The following is an 18,037-nucleotide window of genomic DNA, read 5'->3' as shown; positions in this document are numbered from 1 at the left end:
GATGAAGTAATGGAATGCATGAAAAAGATCAAGGAACTTTCATTAAACTCTTATCAAGTTGTTGACAAAAGTGTAGATATTGAACATAATGGTGGGGTCACATAATGCACGGTTCACATAATGCATTACTATACAATGAAACAATTGAATCTTTTAAGTAGTTAAAAGTGCACATCCTAAGCCAATTGTAAGTGTAGATACCGAAAGCGCATGCCGTGAACCGATTGAAACAACATTTACTTTTGTGGATAGTTTGAGTTCACAAACTGTACATGGGATTAGAGTAAAGCCTAAATTTAGGGCCAATCATCGTACATATAAAAATCCATTAGATAAAGCACGAAAGAAAAGATTTCGAAATCCTATTGCTCAAACGGAAGCAAATCAAGAGAGATGGGAAATGGCCCAAGCATTTCAACCTTCAAATTATCAATTTACGTTCACCCCAATGTGTCATTTCAATAAGGTATCACTCGAAACTTGTTTTGTAAAGCTTGTCATGACATATGTTTATGTTGTTATAGTTTTTAATTTTCCTTTTGCTTTTATTAGAGATCTCAAAGTATGATGGCGAGTTTTCTTTGATTACCTCGTAGATCCATCTATGCATCATTATTGCCTCAACGTGAATACCTGCTAGCTAATCTTAACATGTTTCAACAAAACCTTTTTAATCTTGGGAGTGGTCCTAGTGGACCCACGAGTGGCCCTTTGGTTGCTTGTGGCGATCAAACCATCAACTCGAATCAGCAATTTCTCTTAAGCAACCCATAATTATCTTCTCAAGAAAGCGCTGTATGTAACCAGGTAAAATTAATCATTTTAAAGGCAAAATATATTGAACATACCTTTTTAAATTTCATATTTTAAGATATCTTCTTTATTTATATGTGAAATTTCTATGCAGTTGTCATCACAACAATCTGACAAGAATTAATCGGTGGGAAGAGCATCACATACGTTCCAATATTTTGTCAAAGGTGAGCACCAATCTTCTCCCTAATGTAGTTTTTGGATTTTGCTCCATCCACAAACGGGTTAGGGAAAAAGCAGATTGGGATAAGTATATAAATATGCCAGTTGAAGGTTCACCATTTTCAAAATGGTAATGAGTATCATGATCATTTGAACCCTCCAAACTTAAAACAATGTAAGCATGTGATTGCCACATGTGCAATATGGCTCCTAAAGTCACTGTCACTTTTCAATTTTCCACATCAGGAGGTTCTCCACTACCAAACTCAGTGGTACCTAACCCAGGCTCTCTCATGAATAAGAATCACTTGATCATCAGAACTGGACACAATGTATTTAGTGGTCCACTTCAATACATTTAATTTATCATGTCCAAATGCCCTACTTATTCTCGGGGAAAGCATGGTGCATTGAAGCTTATTAATCTCAACCTGCATTTTATATAAATGCTGCCAATCTACACACCAGCAAAGTCATTTGCCCAATCTGGATGGAGAATAGGCTCAGATCAGTCATTTTGAATTTGGACCCTGTTTCACCTGTTCATTTAATCACACCAATCATACGGTCTGGAATGTCCAACCAACATGGTACGGACTAGGTTATGGGCCTTACACTGGTGATTTAGAAGGTTTGGATGTAATTTATTATATCTTGCTCAACCAGTGTGTTTTACGGCTTGTCAAGGATAACACCCTCATATTGTTGCTCATCCACAGTGGTCTGGAATGTCTAACCAGTGTGTTTGACGGCTTGTCAAGGATAACACCCTCATATTTGACCTGGAACTATTCCATGGCATCCTCCTTTGTTACCTAATGGATTGAAGTTGTTGATTAGGTGGGTCCAAGAATCAGACCAGCCCTCTCATCAAATCAGCCACATCTGAATGTTTAATGTCAAGCATTGGCTGACCTTTTCTCACCATACATTTGTTTATACATAGTGGCCTCCCTGATGAATGGTTCAACCTTTTTCTTCACTCTTCAGCGAGTGTAACTACACGTTGGGACCATCAAATTAATAGTTCTAATCTTAGACACATGAGTCATGTTGACATGTATTTCCAATCTGTATTTTCAAATTCTTGATATAAATGCTCATTTTCATTTACATGTCATGAAGATTGTAGGTTTGAAGAATAACCTTTAATTTTATATTTTTTCATTCTTGTGTAGGATTTATGTTTAGATGTAAGTGTGTTGTGGTTTTCACCTGTTCCAAGAAGCAGACTCTAGGGACGTTCGGTGTGGATGTGTTGTCAGTCTAATAATTTGTGGCTCTCTGTAAATTTTGTACAGTCAACTTATTTTTATCTTGTGGGCCCACTTTATTAATTATCGGGTAGCCGAGATTTTTAATAAGGTGTCCAAATAATGCTTGAGTCCGATATATAACATAGAATCATCAAATCAAAGTACTGCTTTGAAATCATAAGCAAACCAAAGTAGGATTTATCTGGTAGCTGTTTCAAAATGATGATTGGAAGGGGTTTTTTTTTTTCGCTCAATCTTGGCTCTCCATTTTCCATTGCATTGATGATTGTCGTGATTTTTTTCACATGGTTTACTCATTTTCTGAATGAATGAATGGTTGAAATTGATGATGGGTCACCCCATATGCCATTGAGAATCTCCCAAGAGATGCCCAAGAAAAAAGGCTGTCACTGTGACCACAGTATGATCGCCAAGCATAACTAAGTTTAATGAAGGAGATCTTCAAACCATATCCACGAACAGTGCACATTTATAAGAGAATGATCATCATCTACCACATTCTGTTTATAATTACAAGGTGAAATATACAGATTGCTGGCTATAGAAGCCACAAAAGAGTGTCAAAAAAAAAGAAAAGTGGGGCGTGTTTTCCCTATGCCATCTCAAAGGCAACAAATTAACAGGATCCCATCAATCGAAGCTGAAATCAGATTCCAGTATCTGCGCAGAATGATCTAGCTGTGCTATCAACTTATAAAGAGATGAATATTTGCAATCATAGTTCAAAGAGGAAGACGCCGTCCTTCCTCCTCTTTTCTCTCCATGCTTCCAATATCTCAGATGCTGAGGGTAACTCGGAACTATCCAATTCATTGCTGCAGCTAGTTAGCAAGTGGACTGTTGTGTTGTTAATGTCATTCTGCAACTAGCCATGATGGATGGGCTCTGAGTTGCTATCATCAACATAACCAGCTGGTATGCCAGATTCAACGGATAGGCTAGAGCTTTGGCTTTCATTGCTGGCATGGGTTATTGGGTCAGAGCCCAAATCGTCACCGTCGCTATCATCATCATCATCGCTGTCATTGGTATGATAAACTAAGGGGCTTGGTTCACGGTCATGATCTTCATCTGATAGATTCTCATTAGAAATATGGTTCCCATCCACTGGATCAGTCAAAAGATGCAGCATCTTTCCACTTGTAGTCTCATAATCTTTCAGTGATCTTAATCTGCAAAGGACTCCAATGATGTTAACAAGTTACAGGCAATAGCTTCTGTCATGGTATCACTACCACGAATAAAGCTCAAGAGATTCTACAATTCATCTTGATATGATCCAACAGTTGATATGATGAGCCACACTGGCAGGCCCATGCATCAAAAATTTTCCAAATTGTAAATTCCTAACTATAAAAATAAAAAATAAAAACAGTAGCCCTTCTTTTGGTGGAATGTGTAAAGTTGTTGTCTTTCTTTCTTAATGAAGAAAAAAATGCTACCACCAATTGACAGGTTAGGATTTTCCATATGAGAGATTTTCAGCACATGATATTACAGTGGACCCCATAATATCAATGATTGGACGGTTGAACTGAAAACCCAAAGATTGCATTTATGATACCTCATAAGTTTATGAAAAAACATCCTTTAAAAAAATAAAAATAGTGATACCATTGCTAGTACATTCCCTAATATATCAACTCATCTAAGCTAATACAGATAATCATGAAACTGCTCTGATCCAAGACACATGGTTTTGCAAATACAAATACAATTTCCAAATGGAGAATGGAAAGAGCAAAGCTTACATTGTACTGACAAGATTTAGTCCAGATATAAATACGATTTGCAAAATATATCTAACGTTAAGCAAAGCTCTTAAAATATACCAGAGGTAATCTGTTCTATCCTTAGTCAAGTTCATGAGTTCTAATGGTGCCATTGATCGCTGATTGTTGGGATCTTCTCTTGATGCATTTTCCACTCCTTATCCTTGTGAGATTCCTTCACTAGATGATAGCCCTTTGCATTGTGTTGTGAAGTTACCCGTTTGGATACAACCAACGGGGTTACAATTTGTTAAATTGAGACAATATGCCATAGTTATAGCTTGTATGCTAATAATTGAAGTGTTGGACATGGTAAAAGACCCATTTGAGGTCTCTAGCAAAAACATCTCAGCAAGCATAAATGAATGAGGGAATTTTATGAAATTAATAGAAAGTGTCAGCCAATTAGTAGGCAATGAGCTATTGTATAACCACTGATTCCGAGATAAAAAGAAAGGATAGAAAGGAAATATGGGTGTATTGCATAAATTTTCATATGTTCAGAAATGGTAAGGAAAAAGTGAAGTGCCACACTTACCATGCGAAGTGACGGAGGAACAAAGGCACTATCTTGTGTAGTTGTAGGCTGAGCATTGGAAGAAGGTGAGACATATTCAACAAGAACAGCTGCTTTTTCAGTACCTTCAGGATCAACAGTTTCATCCACTTTCATGAAGAGAGCATCAATTAGCATTTATCGATGTGAAAGGGGGAAAAAAAACACTTACAATATAACTGTCAAACATTCAAAATCACTTCATAAGAGTACTAACCTCAATTATTCTAGGATATCATAGAAAAGGTTGCGTTGACTATTAAGTTCTTTCTTGGAAGTGCCCTTCCCACCAGCTTCAACAGATAAATCCTTCATCTGACTAATGACATCTTCATATGCATTTTCAGAAATGAAGTTTCTACCTGCAGATAGATCCATCCGCATCCAAGTTCAAATTGTTTAAATGCTCAAATATAATAGTTATACACCAAAAGATTCCAATGCCATCATGCCAACTTGCATGATGAACAGGTCTTGACTGAAGGTTCAACAAATCAAGACAGTCCATCTGCGAGCACTACCAAGGATCACCCATGGTATAGAAACCACAATGAACAAGCAATCTTGTCTAATGTGCAGACCACAAATGGACAGCGAAATAAAAATGAGTTGAAGTCCACATTCATAGAGAAAACATGTTTAATCAGATAGCTAGGATTCTTTGATTGGGGTGATTTTTGTACCATGGGCCATCCACATGCATGTTGGAGTTGCAATAAATCAAGATTGCTTCATTGTAAAACATAACCATTCCACTACACTGGCATTAGTTTAACTGAAGGCTGGGAATGCCCATCAATCAGATGGAGAGTTTCTCCCTGAAAGTGAAGCTGTTTCACACCTCAGGTGGTCCTATTTTCAAAACAAATGGATGTCTAGAAATTTGTATTACCCTATTGTGCCCCTTTTGTTCCCCATTAAGGAGCAAAACAACCTATTTTTGTGCAGATGGTGTCTACAGTGGGCCCTATAATATCAATGATTGGATCGTTGAACTGAAAACCCAAAGATTGCATTTATGATACCTCATAAGCTTATGAAAAAACATCATAGAAGATGTTCCAACTTCCAACAATAGAAAATGGTGCAATCTCGATGCATATTTTTCGGTATCTGCAGACAAAGAAGTTTACCTGCACAATAGCTTCCTGCCACCTCCCATTGTAGCAAAGGCAACATGCTAATTCATAATAAACACTAGCTGTTCCTACTACTCCTCTCTGTTCCATATCCCTGACTGCTTCAACAGCCTCATTGACTTTGCCTTCTTCCCAGAAGGCTCTTACAAGAACTGCAAATTTTGAAGCAGTAAGATACAGAATTTTTCAGAAGAATCTAATCAATAAAAAAGAAAAGAATGACTAGCCTCACCTTTGTATGTAATGGCTTTCAGAGCTAACCCACTTCTTCTCATCTTCCCAAAGAACTTGTGAACAAGATCGTACTTCCCTGATCTCAGCATGACCTTTCAAGAAGCACCACCTGTAAGACTAAGGGAGAGATCCCTCCATCGCTAACGTTTTCAGAATAAATTGACAATCAGGTTTTCATTAACAAGCAAGCTCAAATAACTTAATAGTTCAGCAGAGACGGAATATTGACTATTCCGAGTGAAAATTGAGATATGGTTGATCCTCAGTGGGCTTTCATTGCCATACTTGAAAGGTTCAACACTGAAAAGATGTTAGATTAATTTCAAATGATACCTTGATGGGCCTTGGAAATGATTGGCAAAACAGGATATGAGAGCCGATCCTAAATAACTAGAAGGTTAGAATGATACTTTATAAGCCTTTTGGACATCCATGGGCTCCAGTATTTTAGTTGTAGTTCATGGGAAAATGATTCAAAGTCATGTTCAGAGCATCAGGTCCAAAGTAAGACCAGCGGTTGAGGTAATACCTCCATTGCAAGTCCATAAGTTGTTCCATTAGGTTTCAGACCACCATGCCTCATCTGCTCCAGCACCCAAGAGACTCCTTACCACTGCTTGCATGGCACGCAAGCATTCAGCACTTGGTGTCCAGTTTGAATAAGAGATCAAGAAATTAAATAAATGCATGAAGTGATTAAACGAAGATTTTCACAAAAGAGAAATTTTCAAATCCATATAAGTAGCTAAATCTCTAAACCTCCAAATTTTAAAATCCCTAAATCCTAAATCTTCTGATTGCAAAAACATTGTATATTACCTCTTGAAAGTTGCTGCAGAGTGAGAGAAATGATTCGGTGCGGTGTTTCTCTAGGATGATTCGGTGCGGCGTTTCTCGGAGAGAAGCAGAGAGAGAATGTGCGAGAAATCTAAGAGGGAAGGAAAGAGACATGCATAAAGAGAGATCCAAGAGAGAAATCTGAGAGGGAAGGGAAGAGAGATCTGAGATAGAAAGGGAGAGAAATCTGAGAGGGAGCTAGGGAAATCGAGCACCACCGAAATGGTGGTACTCTCTTTGTTCTAGGCAGCGGGAGAGAGAGAGAGAGAGAGAGAGAGAGAGAGAGAGAGAGAGAGAGCCCACCGAATGAGAGATTTTTGGCTTTATTTTTTATTTTTATTGGGGTCAAGTACTACACAGCCTAACGGCATGCAACGCACCTTGAACTTCCTTCCTTATGGGCCCTACAGTTTAATCCGACCCGTCTAAATATCTCTATTTGTAGTTGAGGCACCCGGCAGCTAATTATTAGTCTTTTGTAAATAGCTAAGTTGGCTCAAAAGAGACAATGATCAAGGAGTCTCTCTCTCTCTCTCTCTCTCTCTCTCTCTCTCTCTCTCTCTCTCTCACATGCGCACGAGTTCTCACAACAATTGATAATTCATGAAAACTTTTTCAGAACTCATCACACATGATGTGGGACCAAAATCTGAACCGTTCATGTGTTGCAGTACCCCATGAAACTAGCAGGGCCGGATTTTCACTATGATCCAAAACTTTGGGGGGCCATGGAAAAAGAAAACAGTTTCCTCCTTCAATTTGTCTCTCTTTTGCCATGGCTAACCAAAGTTTTCGATAGAGTAAAAGTTAGGCCTTGGGTTTCATGGGATGGATTTTGGGCCCACATGCATTCCTTTCTATATATAAATAGAGAGAGAGAGAGAGCATTGGTTCTCATGGGAACCCATGAGAACTTTTTCAAAACTTGTCTCCCCTGGTGTAAGTGCAAAATCTTAACTGTCCATGTGATCACATGCAACACCCATGAAAACCCCAAGTCCCTTTGAGCCGTCGGTTTGAGAGCTCATACAGCACACGATTCATGGTTGTACAGTTCCCATACTGACTCTAACTAGGATTGTCCAATGACTATTTAACAGCTACAATTTGGTTCATATGCCAACTGCAATGTGGTAAAAAAATTTGATGGATCAGATAGATATATATATACGACCATCAGCAGAGTTACCATTTTTTATATGGGTACTGCTGGTACCTGTGCTCATGAAGTCACTTCCATTTCCTTCCAACTAGTAGTCCTGATACTCAGCACAGGTACAGGTTCTGGACCAGTCATCTTATAACCTGCCATGGATAGGTTGGTTGATCGCTGCTGCCGACCGTAATGACCACAAAATGGACCGTTGGTGAGACCTCTTTCTGTGCGTATCCATTTTGTAATTCTCAAAGGTGCTGACTGGAGAAAGTCTCTTTTACAGTGATTAATAAGAACACATGAATTGGTATAATCCTTGCAAGGAATGTTAGCTTAGTGGTCCAGATGTTTCCCAGTAGAGCTAACAAACACCTGATGGAACCCTGTTTTTCCTGACACAACAACAGGTGGGGCCCATGATCATTACCCACCACCTTTCAGATGTCGGAATATCTTCACCCTACGATCCACTCCGAAGCCGTCTTCTAATGTATTGCTTTTGTTTGAGTGCTCCTCATGTCCTCGATACCCGCCGGGCCTGCTCCAGTGGTCCAGTTCCTTCCAATGGCTACTACAAGACCCAAAAAAAAACAGCAAAGTAAACAACATTTTCTAATCTTCTCATCAAGATCAAACACACAAAATACCTGACCGTTACTCACCGACTTCAATTTCTCCAGTTCCTTCCAGTAGTTACTTCAAGATCAAAGAAAAAAAATCAGAGTAAACAACATTTTCTAATCATCTCATCAAGATCAAACACACAAAATACCTGACCGTTACTCACCGACTTCAATTTCAAAAGCACGACTCAGGAGCAATTTTAACTGTCAACAGAGATAGCTTTCCCCCTCTGCATTTGACGTGGTACAGCACAAGTTCTATAGATGAAGAAAAGGTGGCACACTCGGTGTATCAGGCTTCACCTTCGAAGGTCACCAATCTGCGTATGGCCCACAAAACTTCCTCATCTGATAACAGTAGCTCTTTTCTTTCATTTACCTCCTGAAAGGTAGCTCGATTTCTAGCATCGTACCACACACAGTGGACTTATTGCCGACTGCTAAAACCACGCCGATAGGAAAAGCCAACAGGTGAAGCATTACAAGCTGAATTCGACACAGATGTTTGCCTAAAGCACTTCAAACAAGCTCTCTCCAGCTGCTGATAGAATCCTCCACTCCACCTGATTCCTCGAGGGTTGATCAAGGCATTTCGATGAAGAAACAGGCCACCATTATTCATCAATTCCATCTAAAGCAAACATTGTTTGTTAGCTCCAACCAATGCAATTTGTCATTCCTGATTATACTTCCTTCTGTAACCATGTAAAGTCACTAGATTTTTCAACAAACACAAGACCAAGCACCATGAATCAACATCCCCTTCAAGGCCCTTGACGAGCCAGATTAGGACAGCCTGACCCCAGCACATTTACTAATCGGCACCTCAATAGAAGATTTGACAAAACCTAGGCCTAGGCACAACCCGAGGGTCTCTATCAGCAGACCAGAAAGATTTTGAAGCCAAAGGGTGAAGCCCTTCTCCCAAAGCAACAACCTTAGCTTTACTTGCACCGCCCTCACCCACATTTCCCGAGAATGAGAAAGCACTCAACCCATTTCCGCCTCTAACCACTCCCCCAATCCCACTCTCCCATATTAACAAGATTAATTCAGTTTCCACCATCGAAAAGGAGCATCACCAAATAGCAATTATTTTCAGTTGGGGCATTGACTATTTACCACCTAGGATCAATCCTGAAGAAGTCCAAGATAACCATCACCCAAAATTCCACATGCACAGGAGACAAGTTCAACCTCGTCCTCCCGTGGAATTAATTGAGGGCCTGTTTGGCCGGGCAGATTGGATGGGATTAAAGTGGATTACATGGATTTCAAGGTAATGATAGCTGCGTCAGTGGATTGGTGCAAGATCTATGGGATTGCTATATCGGGTCTGCTTGGCACGCCTGGCCAATCTCGGGATTAAACCTTCCATTCTCTTTCAATCCCTCTAACCAAACATGTCCCAAGTAATTTTGAAGGGATTAGGGTAGATTGGATGAGATTTAAAGGTAATGATGGTGATGTCAGTGGATTGTCTTAAGATCCATGGGATTGCTATATCCTGGGATTAGGATCCCGTGTCTGTTTGGCACCCCTGGTGTAGTGAAGTTCAACGCCGTCCTCCCATGGAATTCATTAAGCACTTCTAAAAATATTGTCTTTAACTCTCCTAACAAACACTGGAATAACACAAGAAAACCAATAGGTACTCGACACCTAGTCTTTCCCAAGATTCATCACTACATTTCTTTTTCCTCCACAAACTAATCTGCTCAATCCAGTGAAATTTTTTCTAACTGTCAATTATCAAGAAGATGCAGGATCACCTTCTCCTTGTGTATATTTTTTTAAATCTCTTTCTGGTTTTACATGATTGCTTCTCCAATTTTCACCCTAGAGAGATTTTGTTCTCCTGGCATTGGCAATCCAATGGTAAAAGGTGGCATTCCTATCTTCTTTTAACCCCAAGGACTTCAACTATTGCCTCCAAGTAATTCTTCAAATCTAATTGTCTCATTACTAATTGCCTGTCTCCAAGCAATTCTTCAAATCTAATTATTATTTAACAGATAAGAGAGCATTTATTAGAAATGAAAAGGATCCAGGGATCCAACATATAAAGCTAGGAAATACAGAGATCCAACATACAGAGCTAGGAAATACAAAGGCCCCAGGCCATATTTGCAGTGAAAAGACCATGCTCTTCCATTTAAATGAACTGTTTAACTGAATGGAAAGAGCCAAAATTATCCCATAAGGTTGAACAAATCATTCCCAATCTTTTTTTTTTTTAAAAGGGACAGTATACAGAATTTTGAGGACACAGACACCTGTTCAACAACTGTTTTATGAAATTCTCTTTCAACATTATTCGCTGATACTCTTTTCTTTCTTCCCATTTTTTTTTTTTTTTTTTTTTGAATAGTAAAAAAAGAAGAAGAAGAAGACATTTGTGGGACCTTTATCCCTTAGGCAGCTGAGTTTCCTCAATTTGATCAAGAATCAGATCATTGCTTTCTTCTACCTTCCTAAGAGTACCCACTTCCTAAAAGTCTTCTCTTCAGGCTCTTAAAGCTTTCTTCATAATTTTGAAACAGACCAACCATCAGAACCTAAATTCTGTCCCACACTTCTCCACCATATTGTAAACCTAGGAATTTGAATGCGCAAGGGCCTCAGGAGCACTTCTGCACTGAGTATTAGAGAACTATGAAGTTTGGGAAGGGCACTTAGTGAATGTTGACGCAATTCCCAATACGAAGAAATGAAGAACCTATCAAATCTGCACATAGCTGGGACTACTTGGTTATTGCACCGAGCGAATAACGCCCATTCCATTGGGAAGTTAATCCCAATTAATGGAATCCAGAAAATAATATAATGCTAGAATGTACACGCATACCTTGTATTGAAATTTACGCACAAGAATATGATTGTGTCCAAATCCACGCAATGCACTAGAAGAGATGCCACCCAGCTTTAAACTTGTCCAATTCATCCCAAACGGCCTTGCTATTGTTTTTCAGCACTTACCACAAACAGATCTACCCAGCCACTTAAATCATCATCTTTGTTTCACAGGAGAGATTGAAACAGAAAATTCACTGATCCAACTGTCAGAAGTGACCATGACAACTTTGTCCCAAACTACTGAAATTCCCCCCAGCCCAACCTTTCCATGGAAATGTTGCATCCCAATGCAACCAAATGTGTGACACGCAAGAGACCTAGAGCGGGTCCCACCTGATCACACGTTCCGTACATTTGGACCCCCAATGAGCACATGTATCCACATGATCACACATGGCCCCTATTTTCTCCCTTCATGATTACTGATGCTTTCCTTTAGTTATTCTTTTCCTCAGGTATTGTAAAGACCAGAGCACTTGTAATGGTCAGATCTGCCTGTATCACTAATCATGGTTTCCACGCGATCTATGAACCAGATCCATTGATCCATTGTTACTTCAATGGCCATATCTACCCGTGTTACAAGATCAGCATTTTGCACACAATCGTCAAGCCAGTTCGATGATCTATGACTGATTAACAGACAATTCCAGAACTTCACGTGTTCTTACTCATGCAATCTTCAGTTCAGGCCGGGGACCCATGACAATCAATGGGCAAATCTACAATTATATGCACAAGTAGTGGACAGCTATAGTCCTGAGATGGATGGAGATAAGAACCATGAATACTCTTGTGGCAAATGATAGAAGTGATGATGAAGCAAATGAATGGCATATGAAATCAGATAAGTGATTCACCAGGCCAAGAAGCTTCTATAAAAGGAAAGGGTAAGGGCAACAAGACTTGTCCTCATGCACTTAAGGACCATCTAGAAACTTTCATTGATGCTTCCGGCCCATCCATCACCATCAAATGGACCCACTTTGGTTGTGGTATTGGATGTAAAACAGCCCATCTCAAGATAGGTTGGTTATTTTGGGAGAATTGTATCCAGGGGAATCTTTAAAAAGATCTTATGTGTCATTAAGTTATTAGTATTTAGTAGTTTTTTTTTTTTGTTATTAACCTTTATGGATTTGAAATTTAGGCATCATTTTAAGGATATGCTTTAGATCTAAAATTTGTTAAAAGTCTGGATTTGAAAGATCCCTTTAGATCTCTATCTTTTGTGTGCATGCATTAAAAGACCTCTAAGGTGTAAAACCACCTCGCACATCTTAAACAAGTGAGATTTCGAAGAGAAGCAACCCACCATGGCCCTCTTCCAAGACTTCCTATCCTCACTCGAGGGATCAATGGCTACATCCTGAAGTGAAGTCATAAAGACGCCAAAATCCCGCAATTGATCTTGGTTTAAATCTCTTCAACGAACTACATTCCACAATGTGGCTCCTCCGAAGATCTCGCAGCAATACGCAACCATGACCACTTTGTTCATAGCTAAAGAGAAAAGCAAGGGGAAAGAGGTTTCTAACCAAGTATCCCCAAGCCAAATATCCTTCCAAAATCGGATCCTATTTCCCTAGCACACAACAAAGCAAGTTCCTCAAACAAGCACCCAACTTTATTTGGTATTGACCAACCTTAATGGCCAGCTCTCCTCCTAATTATGCTTATTGCCCTCCACACATTAGAGCATGTATTCCTAAACAGAAAAACAGAGAACCACTTCCCCTCACCCGAACTAACATACTTACCAAAGATGACATCTCTCCACAGCCATATCACAGGAAGAGCCCAGTTTTTCACCCCACCGACACCAACCTACCCCTTTGGCTTTTGAACATATTCCCAATTAACAAGAAACTTATGGTCATCTTCTCTTCCCTCCCATAAGAAAACCCTTTGAATTTTCTCAATCTTCCTTGCAATGCTCACCGGCATTTTAAAAGAGTTAGAGATGGTAGTAAAGAGGAAGATTTGAGAGGGCGGATTTAATCACGTGATCCTCACCCAAAGACATAGGATTTCTTCCTTTTAGCAAGTCTCTTTATATTCTTTCCACAATAGGATCTCAAAATGAGACAACATTCGCTGAATCCAAAAAAAAAAAAGGGTGCCAAAAGTCTTTGAAACTTTAGACCCATAAGTCTCTTAGGTGGTCTGTACAAGGTATAGGCTAAGGTGTTGGCATTTAGATTCCACGCGGTCATCGGGCAAGTTATATCTCCATCGCAGGGGGCTTTTGTGGAAGGAAGACAAATTATGGATTTTGCATTGGTTAAGTGCGCCAGCACTTTGAGCGAATGAGTGGGCACCAAGTCCCAAGCTACTAACACTGCGTGTGAAACGCCTCTGTCCTGCCACCGAATACTTTGACTTGGATTGTGATGCAAATTCTACAATGGGGATATGTTTCGAGAAGACACATAGATCCACCAGGCTCTGGGACTTGATGGCGGCCCCTACTGTGAATTTTACATCATCTCCACCTCAGGTGGGTTGCATGTCAGTCGTCTGCTGGGCTCAAGTGGGAGCATCTGTTAACACACAAAAAAATAAAAATAAAAATAAAAATGTTACACTTTATAAGTTACTGAAAATTGCAAAGCGCACATGGCCCGTGTTTGAGACAACGGATCAAGGGTCAAACAATGTCTGATTAAGGCGATTTTTGAGCCCTTGGAAAGATTATCAAGTCTACATTTACCCAAAATTTGTTTCACGTCAATCCAACTTGTAACAAGGGAGATCTGCCCTGATTACCACAAAGATATATTGCTGATCAGGCAGCTGCGAGTGAGGACGCCTAAGCCATATCACAGGTCCCATTTGGTGGGCCAGACGACATCCGATCGGCCTAATTCCAAGCATGTATCGTAGCTCTTTGAGTTAGCTTTCCAATTACAAGATCGCCCCGATCCGACCGTTGACAAGGGAGTTATGTGTTTTACCAAAGTCACTCCATGTAAAGTGTAAAAACGGGAATTAAGTGAAGTGATGATGTGGTATATCATATATCAAGCATCTCTAAGCTAGCGATGGTTGCAATCCAATTGTCTTTTACTTCTTGAGAGTCAATTGGAACACGTCATGTGGCAGGAACTCCTCCCCCTCCTCTATAAATAGGAGAGTCTTCCCCCCATTTGCAATACAATTTAAAAGAATGAGACTTCCCTCCAAATTCTTCTCTCCCTCTTTTTCTCTTCTCTTTTTCTCCTTATCAAACTAAGGTCACATCTGAGATCATATAGCTAGTGATCAGTAGCCAAAAGAAATCAGCGGTCGCAATCTGCGTCTAGCAATCTTGGATCTGGTCATGGACAGTTATCAACGTCAAGCATAGAGCCATAAAGATAAGATCAGCACCTAAGCTATCATCAGATCTGGGATAAGATCATATCAGCAATTCATGCAAGAAGATCAGTAATGGAGCTCGGATTTCTCGTTCTTTCAGATTTCGATCTTCTTCTCCTACTACAGATTTTCTTCTTCCTTTCTCTTGTTTCTTCTTCTGAATCAGCTATGATCCGATCAAGCTTACTAAGATTTGATCGAATCAGCTTCGATTTGATAAAATCAGTAGAAACCTGCTTAGATCTACTGAGATCTGATTGAATCAGCAACAGATCAATGGCATCTGTTACAATCTAATTGAACCAGATGTGAGTTCATCGGACCAACTACAATTTGATCATATCAATCAGATCTATTGGAATGATCTTCGAATTTCTGTAATCTTTATATTCAATTAGATGTTCCTCCAACTTTCTCTTGTTCTTAATCTCTCAGGTCAGAAGCTACAGAGCCAGATCTGGAAATCAATTTATCATTGATCTAAATCAAATTCCTCCATCAGATGAGACGTCCAGAAGATCAAACCTCGATTTGGAGTCGTTTCCACCAATCGGCCATGGAAGGAATCCATTTCTATGATCTACTGCACTTGGCTTATCCAGCAGCCGAAAGGATCTGTCTCCAATAATCCGAACCATCCAAAAGTTACCCATCACCCATGATCAGCAGTAAGCAAGGGCAGTCATCACACCGATTTCTCTCTTGTTGGCGCTGAAACCAGAAGGGCAGTGATCAACCCTTCACCCTCCATCATTCATTGTATCTGGGATTCTGGGAACCAGCAATTGCCTATGAGTTACTCATTCGCCCAAGATCGTGGCAGCTATCCACATTACAGGAAGTAGTTCTCCCTTTTACACCAACAGATGCGATCTGGTTACTTATGATAGCAACTTGAGATTCGCTGTTATGTGTGAATCTCCATCACACATTAAATCACAATAGTCTATCTCTCACTTCATGAGTGTTGTGGACCCATCTGATAAACCACGGTCCATTTGATCAGTCTTCGGCCCATCTGGTCATGACCTAGATTCAAAACATCCCACGGTCCAGATTCGCACCATTCATGGTCCGGACTTAACACCATTTCACAGTCCAAATCGGGACTCAGTTCAGGCCCTGTTTGTAGCCCACTTGTGGCCCAAGCTACTGGCCATCTTGCTGGCCCATTTACAACTTGTGGCCCAGATCCAGGCCCGTTCACGGCCTAGATCTCAGCCTATGCACAATCCCATCCCATGCTCGGCAAGTAGCCCACTTCATGTCCAACATACGGCCCATCTTAAGACATGCTTCATGGTCCAGATTAAGACCTATCAGCTTGTCTAATAGCCTATTTACGACACAGATCACAGTCTGTTTTGGGTGTAGAATTAGGCCCACCTACTAACCAGATCTCAACCGCTAATTTCTTTTGGCCACCAATCATTGGTTATCCACTTCCAAATCTAAGATTTGGATGATCTTTAGATCTAACCTTGGTTTGAGAATGATGAGAAAAGGAGGGAGAGAAGAATTTAGAGGCAAGTCTCTTCTTTTAAATTGTGTTGAAAATGGGGGAAAGGTTCCCCTATTTATAGAGGAGTGAGAGGAGCCCCTGCCAGGTGGGGCGCTCTAATTGACTCCCAAGAATTAGAGGACAACTGAATTACAGTTGTCGCCAGCTTGGATATGCTTGCTATGTGGCATGCCACGTCATCACTTCACTTAATTCTCGTTTTCATACACTCCACGGAACGACCTCGGTAAAATGTTTGTAACTCCCTTAGTAAAATGATTGCAACTCCCCTTTATGGCTTTACAAGCCATGCTCATGTATCATCATGCATATCATGCCACCTCATACACAGCCGCATCTATGCACATTGTATTGTGTCTCATCTCATTCATAGGCCTCGAGCTGCCCAAAGATAAGATAGCTTGGCCTCGACCTCAAAGACATCAAGGCCCTCTAATCACCCTAGCTGACCCCTTTATCCCCTTCGCCGAGGTTGATAGCACGGGGAACCTTGAAGGTTTGTGATCATTCAACACATGCATGTCAATCATATCATCATTCCTCACATGTATGCCTACTCGTACAATGAGCTGAGAAAGGTTGATTGTCGAGGAAAGCTATAACTCTATGGCCTATGAGCCCCGATTCCCTGTCGTACGGCCACAAGTTTAACCAGTCTAACAAAGCTAGGAAGCTCCCTGCCCACCATTCTGACTTGTACTATTACGTGATGAGCCTATGATGCCAACATCACTTTAGCCATGCTAGAGATACAAGCTGACATTCATAAGTATATCAAGACAAGACATCACTCACTGATTGATCACTCATCTTTCAAATTGTGCCTGTCGCTACCCACTCCACATAGAGAGCATATTGAGGCCCCAAGCTAGTGATCCTAAGCGCCAAAAGGCTAAATAGGTACCTTTGACAGCTAAGGCTATCATTACATAGCATGAGTATAACACCATGCATCTCATGACAGCCCATTGAGCTTTGCTTTAGAATCAATGGTTTTTCCTCTGGAATAATTAAGGGTGGCGTTTGTACCATACCTAGAATGTACATGCATCCATAGAAATAAAATAGCCCATGGTTTGCTTGCCTTGGTGAATGTTTCGTGAACCATTGTGAAAGGCCTCGAACCAAACACCACACGTTCCACGTGCTGATCCCAAAATCGGGTTAACAAGAGGATGTGTGGATCGGGAAAATCTCTCCAAGTAGCATTCCCTATAGTCGCTCAACTCTTCGTAGGAAGGAATATTCTAGTGTCAAATTGTTGCTCTTATTTTGGAAATAATGTTGCTTGGTCCCCACCGTGCCGGAGGAACATGTTGGAAAAAGGAGTTTGTAAGGTTTCTCAATTGCCTTCACCTATGCATGATGGTGAGTGAAGATAGAGACAAAATGATTTGGTTAAAGGATAAATCGGAAAGCTTCTCTTTTGTAAGGCTTCTCGATTGCCTTCACTTATGCATGTTGGTGAGTGAAGATAAAGACAAATTGATTTTGTTAAAGGAAAAACCGGGAAGTTTCCCGGTTCAGTTCTTCTATGATTTCTTTTGCTCTTCGAACGAGGATGGCTCCAATGTGTGCTTGGCCAACGTTTGGCATTGTTGGGCTCCCCTTAAGGTTGCAGTTTTCAGATGGCTCATTGGAAGAAGGAAAATACTTGCCATCAACAACCTTCAAAGGAGATCAATGGTGTTGCCTAATGTATACACGATGTGCAACGCAGACACTGAACC

General features: G+C 40.4%; 1 protein-coding gene and 2 long non-coding RNA genes across 6 annotated transcripts; 1 reads left to right on the top strand and 2 right to left on the bottom strand.

Moving 5' to 3' along the window:
* Positions 1-581: 581 nt before the first annotated feature.
* On the top strand, positions 582-2,458 carry LOC131257573 (uncharacterized). Its single transcript, XR_009177504.1, has 3 exons — positions 582-807; positions 908-980; positions 2,154-2,458. It is a non-coding gene; the product is annotated as an uncharacterized LOC131257573 (long non-coding RNA).
* A 1,488-nt stretch (positions 2,459-3,946) lies between these two features.
* LOC131257572 (uncharacterized) lies at positions 3,947-4,444 on the bottom strand. The gene is made up of 2 exons (XR_009177503.1): positions 4,085-4,444; positions 3,947-4,009 (listed from the first exon to the last, which is right to left on the bottom strand). It is a non-coding gene; the product is annotated as an uncharacterized LOC131257572 (long non-coding RNA).
* A 78-nt stretch (positions 4,445-4,522) lies between these two features.
* LOC131257571 (pentatricopeptide repeat-containing protein At5g67570, chloroplastic-like) lies at positions 4,523-6,596 on the bottom strand. Of its 4 annotated transcripts, none has more exons than XR_009177501.1 (4): positions 5,952-6,461; positions 5,606-5,871; positions 4,798-4,942; positions 4,523-4,690 (listed from the first exon to the last, which is right to left on the bottom strand). XR_009177501.1 is itself a non-coding variant. In XM_058258358.1 (4 exons), the coding sequence occupies exons 1-3, from the start codon at positions 6,040-6,042 to the stop codon at positions 4,892-4,894; spliced, it is 300 nt and encodes a 99-aa protein (XP_058114341.1). In that variant the 5' UTR covers positions 6,043-6,461; the 3' UTR covers positions 4,523-4,690; positions 4,798-4,891. The 4 variants fall into 4 exon arrangements, 2 of the variants coding, with proteins under 2 accessions (XP_058114341.1, XP_058114340.1); XM_058258358.1 differs by having other exon boundaries at positions 5,714-5,871; XR_009177502.1 differs by lacking the exons at positions 5,606-5,871; positions 5,952-6,461 and adding an exon at positions 6,483-6,596.
* Between the last annotated feature and the right edge of the window lie 11,441 nt (positions 6,597-18,037).

This window comes from Magnolia sinica, chromosome 10 (assembly GCF_029962835.1).
Source record: "Magnolia sinica isolate HGM2019 chromosome 10, MsV1, whole genome shotgun sequence".
Classification (NCBI taxonomy): Eukaryota; Viridiplantae; Streptophyta; class Magnoliopsida; order Magnoliales; family Magnoliaceae; genus Magnolia; species Magnolia sinica.
Note: the sequence above shows the minus strand (reverse complement) of the source record. Positions and strands in the feature narration are given on the sequence as shown.